This window comes from Tamandua tetradactyla, chromosome 8, assembly GCF_023851605.1.
Source record: "Tamandua tetradactyla isolate mTamTet1 chromosome 8, mTamTet1.pri, whole genome shotgun sequence".
NCBI classification, from domain to species: Eukaryota; Metazoa; Chordata; class Mammalia; order Pilosa; family Myrmecophagidae; genus Tamandua; species Tamandua tetradactyla.
Window position 1 is genome coordinate 6,187,929 of NC_135334.1, and position 9,213 is coordinate 6,197,141.

General features: G+C 43.2%; 1 protein-coding gene across 6 annotated transcripts in view; it reads right to left on the reverse strand.

Annotated features, from left to right (window-relative positions):
• Nucleotides 1–627, reverse strand: part of APLP2 (amyloid beta precursor like protein 2) — a 111,659-nt gene extending 111,032 nt beyond the window's left edge. For 2 of the 6 annotated variants that reach the window (XM_077112432.1, XM_077112429.1), the window contains exon 1: nucleotides 428–627. In XM_077112432.1, the coding sequence (XP_076968547.1) occupies nucleotides 428–532 (105 nt within the window). In that variant the 5' untranslated portion in view covers nucleotides 533–627. The remainder of the gene's footprint in view (nucleotides 1–427) is intronic. The other 4 variants (XM_077112433.1, XM_077112427.1, XM_077112431.1 and 1 more) reach the window with 2 other exon arrangements.
• Between the last annotated feature and the right edge of the window lie 8,586 nt (nucleotides 628–9,213).

The window sequence follows — 9,213 nt, forward strand, 5'->3', positions numbered from 1 at the left end:
ACCCTCGGGAGGGAGCCGCGTCGCTCGCACAAAGATCTGGAGCTGCGGCTGCGGATCCCAGGCGCGGGGCCGCAGAGCGCACCCGGGAGAGGGCGCATTGTCCCGGGGGAGGGCGCGGTCCCAGCCTGGCTAGGCTGGGGACCTCAGCGGGCAGGACCCGGGAGCAGCCCTTCCCTTGCCCGGAGCCCACAGCCGGCGCCCAGATGCCTTTCATTCGGCCTCTGAAGCGGCGCAGGCAGCCGACCTCCAGCGCCCAGCACTGCGCCAAGCGGACGGCAGCGACCGCGGGCCGCGGGAGGGGGCGCCGGAGCCCCCCCGCCCCATCACCCCCACTGCGGCCCCACCACAGCCGCACGCTCCGAACCCGCCCCGCTGCCCTCTCCCGGCGCCCCTACCCTGCGGACGCGGAGGCAGTGGCCAGCCCTACCTCGATGTAGCCGGCCAGCGCCACGGAGGGCGCCGCAAGCCCGAGCAGCAGCAGCAGCAGGAGCCTGCCAGTGGCCGCGGCGGCCGCCGTCCCAATCGCCGCCATACCTCGCGCGGTGGCCGTGGCGCTCGGCTCTACACAGGCACACACAAACCACAGCGCCGCCACCGCGACCCAGTAACATCTGAAGCCTAGCCGCCGCCGCCCCGGGGGTTTTACACTAACCGGAACTGATGTCACGGAACCCAGCCCCCTTACGCAGTGCCCAATGCAGACCCGCAGCATCTTCCCGGAACCGCCCCTCTGGAGAGCGCACCCAATCAGGAACTGTCTGGGCCCGCGCCGCCACCGCTCCGCCTTGTCCCCGCCCCCGGCCGACGCAGGGCCCCGCCCCCGCTGCTGCCCGGCCCAGCTCCAACCTCCCAGTGGGTCGGAGGGGCATCAGAGGATGCAGGGGCGCGGGGAACACGCGGGAGTAGGGGCTCGGCCGGGCCGCCACAACCCTCCACAGTGTGGGGCGCGCTCCACTCCCCCAATCCCCCTTGGGTATTTTCCAGGTTCCTTTGGGTACCACCCTCTTTGGGTTCTGGAAATGGTTTTTATTAAAAACAGGATGAATTGCTCTGAGTCCAGGATTGTTCACAAGAAGCCCCCATCCCCCCACCCCAGGGCGCCTGCCCCTCCCCCGGCCCCGCGCCTGGCGCGCCCCTCACCCGCATGCCCCCGCAGTCCGCTGCACTCCCTCCTTGTTCCCACACTTTGACCTCCATCCTGAGGTCCCTCCTGACCTTCTTCCACAGACCACTTAAGCCTGGGTCAGCTGCCCCCCCATAGAGACCACTGATGCAAGGACCACTTGACTTTAAAGCCCATGTCCCCTTTCTCGTGTGTTTTAGGAGAAGATCCTTTTTACTTCTTCTTTAAGGTCACCCGCAGAGCCCTGCCTCTCCCGCTTTGCTGCTGCGCTCGCGTTCCTGGTGCGCATTTCACGACTGGCGGGCACCTCCACGGGCTTTGTCCCACCCCCCACCCACCCCCGGCGTGTTCCCACCCTCTCTGCAGAGTCTTGGGTCAGTCCTTTTAGGTTCAGCTAAGTAAACAGAAAACAGGATCTCAACCCAGAGAACACTGGCAGGAAAAAGGAAGAGACGTGTCCAAAGAGCCAGCAGAGTGGTGCAATGAGAAGAATCCTGGATTTCCCAGCCTTATTCCGCACCGCTGCGCGACATGCCCCCAAAGACACCCCATGCTTTTCCATTACCCAGCTCTTTTTAATATTGTTGCTATGCCTGCAGTGCCTTCTCTCAGTATGTGCCCTACCTGTTGAAAACATGTTCATTCTTCTTCTGCCCCACTGGATGTAATTTCATCCACTTTTGCATCCCCAGAGTGCTGTCTCCCACTGTGTCGCTTGCTCCTCTACTTATTTCTGCACCGCCCCTGTGCAGTTTGGGCTTCTTGTGATGGTAGTGCTGCAGGATCCCTCACAGTTGAGGTGCTCACAGATGCTTGTCCACTGTTCCGGGGCCCAGTTATCCTGGGTGCTGGTCCTAGTTCTGGAGCGCTCATTCATTTAGCTGTCTTTACCTATGGGCAAGTACTTCATCACTTAGGACTCTCTGCTTCTCTGTCAAAGGGAATATTAAAACCTGTGTCAGTTAACCAATTTGTGTGACTCAAGATAAAAAAAAAAAAAACGTATATGAAAATAGTGAAAAGCTCGAAGAGTCTCAAATATAAGGGGTGTGGGGAGGTTAAAGCAACTTATTTCCTAGTGTAAGTTTATGTGAAAATAGTATGGAAACAGTATCCAATGACTGCACAAGCCCTAGTTCCATTGGGTAGCCTTGGATGAGTCCAGTATTTCTCTAGGGACTCTTTCCTTACTCACAAAATTAGGACCTCAACTCAGTGATTGCTAAATTTTTATGGCTCTAAAGCAAGTGAAATTCATCAGTTCAGAACAGTGGGCTGGATACTTCACGCTGATGAGTTCTAGTGTCAGGGTATGGGACAAGGAAATACAGGAAAATGATTTGGGGGGCTCTTCAATCTAAAATTAGTTAAGTCCCTAAAGAAGTTTATTTGCTTTTTCCAGGTACTGAAGGATAATTAATGAGTTCATTGCCTCATTCATCAGTGTTCTTGACTCTATAATGCTACCCTTGTTTTGTTTTTTTTATTAAATCGCAGAAGCATAACTAGTCTTGCAATCCTCAAACAATAGTTTATCATCCTAAATATGCTCATGAAATGCATTTCAAGAGTGCCATTTTCATTTTGGGCACAAAAGCAAAAGACCCTAAAATAACCTTCTCTTTTTTTTCTACCTTCTTAAGAATTAGACTTTCTCCTCAAAGAGTTATTTTCTATGCACACTTAAGATGTGCACATTTCCTTCTTGGAAAAAAAATTAAGTAAAGATTATGGTCCTAAATGTATCTTTCCAGAAGCAGCACCCATTCATTCACCTGACATTTCTTTATCAAGCATCTATTAAGAATGTGGTAAACCAGCCTTGGATAATTGCTGCCAAATCAGGATGCTTTTCAGAATCAACTAAGTTTTATAAAAAAGCAAATTCCTAAGGTCCAACTCCAATCACTAAGGCTAGGTTGGCATAAGGGGATCAGTATGTACTTTTTGGGGGGGAGGGGAGTGCATGGTCCGGGAAATGTCAATATGTACTTTTAAAGCTCTCCAGGGAATTCTGATCCTCCGGTAGTTTTTTTTAATGTGTCTCCCTACAGGTGCTGAAAATAAATGGTAATTAATATTTTAAAATGTCATCTGTGTAAGACTAAAGCAAAAAATGTTTATTTGGTACAAAATTTATATTTTGACTAGAGCATTTCCTAATATAATTTATGTAGATAGTTTGATTGAACGTCATAAGTACTTGGAATCTCAGGTAGGACATGAGATTTTGTTGGTTTGTCCAGAGTGATACCCCAATGAATCCCAGAGGGATTTGACCAGTGACTGGAAAAGTATTTGCAAGCCCCCTTTGGGGAATGGTGAGAGTGGGGAGAAATTCAACTTCCCCAAGTTGAATTCTTGATACTCTCACAAGCAGTGTGGACAACCAAAGCTATAGGCTGAGCCCCCAGTCTTGGGGTTTGTTCACATGAAACTTAACCCCACAAAAGATAGGTCAAGTCTACTTAAAATTCAGGGCTAAGAGTCACCCCCAAGAGAGCCTCTCTTTCCAGCCAACATGATGAGCAGTCTCACCACCCTCCCCATCTCTGCTTGGGCCATGATCCCCAGGGGTGTGGACCTTCCTGGCAACGTGGGACAGAGATCCTGGAATGAGCTGAGACTCAGCATCAAGGGACTGAGAAAAACCCTAGAATGAGCTGGGAATTAACATCAAGGGATTGAGAGAACCTTCTCGACCAAAAGGGGGAAGAGTAAAATGAGACAAAGTGTCAATGGCTGAGAGATTCCAAACAGAGTCGAGAGGTTATCCCGGGGGTCATTCTTACGCATTAAGTAGATATCACCTTGTTGTTCAAGATGTAGTGGAGAGGCTGGAGGGAACTGCCTGAAAATGTAGTGCTGTGTTCCAGTAGCCATGTTTCTTGATGATGATTGAACAATGATATAGCTTTCACAATGAGACTCTGTGAATGTGAAAATGTTATGTCTGATGCTCCTTTTAGCTACTAGGTCAACAGAAGAGTAGAACATATGGAATAAAAATAAATAATAGGAGGAACAAATGTTAAAATAAATTCAGTTTGAAATAGTGGTAAATGAAAGCGAGGGGTAAGGTGTATGGTACGTATACTTTTTTTTTCTCTATTATCATTTTATTTCTTTTTCTGTTGTCTTTTTATTTCTTTTTCTAAATCGATGCAAATGTACTAAGAAATGATGAATATACAACTATGTGATAATAGTAAGAATTACTGATTATATATGTAGAATGGAATGATTTCTAAATGTTTTGTTTGTTAATTTTTTTTAATTAATAAAAAAGTTAAAAAAAAGAAAAACCCAAAAAATATTCTCTAATGAGATAGGGGCGGTGGTGGTGGTAATAATTTAATGCTTTTACTTAATGAACTAAAAACTGGTCACTTTAAATTAGCTACTCTAATTAGAAAAAAAAATTTTGACTGGTCCATGATATTCAAGAATTAAGCAACCATTGCTTTTGAGTAGAGGTGCTCAAAACTACTAGAATATAGTTTTGTGGTAGAATTCTCACTTGCCATGCAGGAGACCCAGATATGATTCCCAGCCCATACACCAAAAACAAAAAAAGTTGCAAACAAAATTCCCTGTGATATACGTATCATGTATATGTCTCTGTGTATGTATATATATAGATATAATTACATACATGTAGGGAGACACATTTTTTTCTTTGCATCCTTTTTTTTTAGTCTTTTTTTAAATTAATTAAAAAAACAACAAACAAAACATTAAGATATCATTCCATTATACATATACAATCAGTAATTCTTAATATCATCACATAGTTGCATATTCATCATTTCTTAGTACATTTGCATCGATTTAGAAAAAGAAATAAAAAGACAACAGAAAAAGAAATAAAATGATAACAGAGAAAAAAAAGATTATACATACCATACCCCTTACCCCTCGCTTTCATTTACCACTAGCATTTCAAAATGAATTTATTTTAACATTTGTTCCCCCTATTATTCATTTTTATTCCACATGTCCTATTCTTCTGTTGATATAGTAGATAAAAGGAGCATCAGACACAAGGTTTTCACATTCACAGAGTCTCATTGTGAAAGCTATATCATTGTTCAATCATCATCAAGAAACATGGCTACTGGAACACAGCACTACATTTTCAGGCAGTTCCCTCCAGCCTCTCCACTACATCTTGAACAACAAGGTGATATCTACTTAATGCGTAAGAATAACCTCCAGGATAACCTCTCGACTCTGTTTGGAATCTCTCAGGAAGAGTAAAATGAGACACTTTGTCTCATTTTACTCTTCCCCCTTTTGGTGGAGAAGGTTCTCTCAATCCCTTGATGTTAATTCCCAGCTCATTCTAGGGTCATTAGAGAATATTTAACAACAACAACAAAAATAATGAAAGTGGTTGTAATTTTAAAATATAATATTGGATAAAATATAATTTTCTAGTAACTCACTGCATTCCATTTGTTTTTTTCATTACATATCAGAATGGTAAGCCTTTTACAATGGAAGGTCCTGATCTACACACAGGTGTCTGAAGCACTGTGAGAGAGGAAATTAACATGAATGAGTTATAAAGTTTGGTCTCCAGGAACCTGCAGCCTTTAAACAGCTCATCCCTTTTATCCACAATGCCCTTCAGCCTCATCCACGGATGACGCAGTGTTAAAGATCTGTCTTAAGCATCCTGCGCAGGGAAGTTTTCTGCTCTCCCCCTTCTTCTCCAAGTCCAGGTTAGACACACGTCCCTTGTTCTCCCCCAGACACTCTGTATACACCTCCATCACGTGATTTATAAACTAAATGTTCATCATTTATTTTCTTTACTGTTTCCTTTAATTATACCAAGAATCTCTGGAGGGGAGGAACCAGGTTTCATTCACTTCTGTGACTTTACAATCTAGCATACTGTTAGTTATAAATAGACATTCAAAATATTTGCAGAATGGACACATAACTAAATGAGCTTTACAGTCTGGTGCAGAGGATAAAATGTATACAGTTCCAAGTAGAAAGGCATAGAGAGTGAGAGAAGAGGGAGTTCAGGGGAGGCAATTATCTCTGGCTGAGGATGCCAGGCAAGGATCAGAGAAGAGATGCTGTCTGAGCTCTCCTGGGTATACTTCCAGGATGTGCAGGTGCAGTGTCAGGAGAAGGATGAGAAGAATGGAAAGAACAGACTAAGCAAGGCCATGGAAAACAAGAGACATATAAGAGAATACAAGAATGTTTTGCTAAGCTGGAGCACAGAGTTTGTGGTAAGTCATTAAACAATGTGTGCTGGTGGGTGGTTTTTCCTAAAAGATACTGGGGAGCCATAGAAAACTTTGCATAATTAGAGTTGGATTTTAGGGGGAAATTTTTAGGAAATGAGGAATGGACTGTATACCAGAGGCAAGGAGAGATTCAGTGGGATCTGGGAAGGAGACAGATGCAAAAGGGAGACTACAGTCATGGGCAGTCACTGGTCCAGCAGTTGGTATATGAAAGCAGAGAAGGAAAAAGGGGAGAAAGAATAAAAAGAATCTCAAGTGTCCAAACTCGGTGCCTGGAAGAGTATGATGATGATGTGGCCATTGACAGAAATAGGGAAGATGAGACAATTACAGCGATGGGAAGAGGTAGAGGTGATAAAGTGCCAGCAGGATCTCCAGCATGAGATGCATAGGAATTATTTGGAATTAGAATCTAGAGTTACCTACCCAAAGATTTTTAGTTAAATCCAGGAGATAGTTAATGGGGGCAGCCATAAAAGAAGACAGAGAAAGAAACCCAAGAGGATGATAATTTTTCTATTCAGCCAATATTTATCACCACAGCACAGAGTCAAAAGCTAGAAAAAACCGAGTAGCACAAAGTCTAAGAAAAGAACATCAATGACAAAAAAGTATTGGAAATCGACAGTGATTATAGCTGCACAATATTGTGAATGCAAATAATGCCACCAAACTAAACACCTAAAAGTGGTTAATATGTTGAGATGACTGTATGATTTTTCTTTATTAATGTATTAATACCCTAAATTAGAAAAATAAATCTAAACATAAATAAATAGTTAACATGACAAATATTATGCTTTATATCATTTTACTACGATAAAATTTTAAGGGAAGAAAAGGGAGGAGGAAGAGGAGGAGAGCAGGAAGAAGAAGAAAAGAAATAGCCACTGAACCTGGAGACCATTGAACTTGGTCAATAGTCATTTCCTTGTAAGGAAAAAAACTGCTTGTAAGAAGTAAAGGTTTAAGTGAATTGGGAAGAAGACATGCTAACAAGTATAGACACCTCTTCCAAGATGTTCTCTATTGAAAGAGTGAATTGGGAGAGTAGCATTTGTGGGACGTGGATGGAGAGTTTTGTTGCTTTTGATGTTTGTCACTGATAAGAGTGTACCAGTAGAAAGGGAGAAACTGAAAATCAAGAGATAGTTGACATTTGTAAAATAAGTATAATACTCATTTAATAGAGGCAGATACGGAGGCTCAGATAGGTTGACTAACTTGCTTACAGCTCAAAACCAATAACTAGTAGTAAAATGAACCTTGGTTTGTGTAACTCAGAAACTTGTGACCTTATCATATCAAGCTCCCCACCAAATATCAGAGAAATAATAATCTAATAAAACCCTCAATGGGTACACACAAAAAAATGTATAAATGACTTTCCATTCTTTTTGCTTGCATTTTAAGGTGGTTTTATGTTATTCTTTTAAACCACACTTCCAATAATAAACGGAGAAGCAGCTATACACAAATACGATTCAAGGACTTAGAAAGTCAGCTAGCTGCTCCTCCTTTCTCTGCAGCTTAGCTTTCCTATTATCTCTGTCACTGATGCTAAAAAGGCGAAATCACTTCTCTGGAGGGAAGCAAGGCGATTACTTGAAGCAGAATAGCTTAACCTTACATGGTTTACAACTTTACCACATGAATAGGTAATTATGATTTAAATATCTTTACTTCCAATGGTCTAGAATAAAACAAGGACCTGATTTTGTCAAACAAGTCAAGAAGATGAAAATATGAAGTGCCTGAAATCAATTTTGAGCAACCAAATTCAATAATACCAGAGCGGGGTCTGGGCATGGGAAAGAATCTGGCCGTAGAGTATGCATGTTAAGTATGATTTGTTTTCAAAGATAATAACATTATTTAACTGATTATAATCTGGGTATGTAGGCGTGTCTGGAAACCAGTGCTTGAAAAAAATTTAAACACACCCGTGCATATTCTGGGTTTGATTTTGCTGGTAAACGGGTTTACAGACTTGATGCAAACAGATTTTGTAAGGCCCAAGATTTATACAATTTTGAATGCACTCTTAAAGACAAACAACATAAAATTATTGCATTCCTGCCAGGGCCTGGTAAGAGACTGTTGGCAAAAAAAGTGGTCCCCAAGCTCCATCTTGATGAATTCTGCAGAAAACCTACCTTTGGTTGCAAATTGCTTTTGGAAAAGTTGTCATAACATATAGCCCTGCCTGTTTAGCTTTCTTTCTTGTTGTGTTGGTCTGATCTAACCTGTCTGGACTCTACCCAAAGGACTGACAGAAGCCATGCCTCTGTTATGCTGAAGTTAAAACCCACTCAGAAGGGAAAAGCACCATGCATTGCTTGAAAACATTGGAAGGCAAATGAAAAGCCTGCAGTTTCCTGGGGCAAAATATCACAATTGAGACATAACATAGCCCAACATAAAGGCTACAGTGAAAAACTGGGAAGAATATTTCCATGGGAAATTATGACATTTTAAAGTGCCTGTGCAGTTTGTTCATGTGAAACTTAACCCTGCAAAGAATAGGCTAAGCCTTCTTAAAATTCAGCCTGAGTCACCCCCAAGAGAACGGCTTTTGTTGCTCAGATGTGGCCTCTTTCTCTCAACCAACACAACAAGCTATCTCACCGCCCTCCCCCTCTCTACATGGGACATGACTCCCAGGGGTGTGGACCTTCCTGGCAATGTGGGACAGAAATCCTAGAGTGAGCTGGGACTCAGCATCAACGGATTGAGAAAACCTTCTTGAACAAAAGGGGAAGAGTGAAATGAGGCAAAGTGTCAATGGCTGAGAGATTTCAAACAGAGTTGAGAAGATAT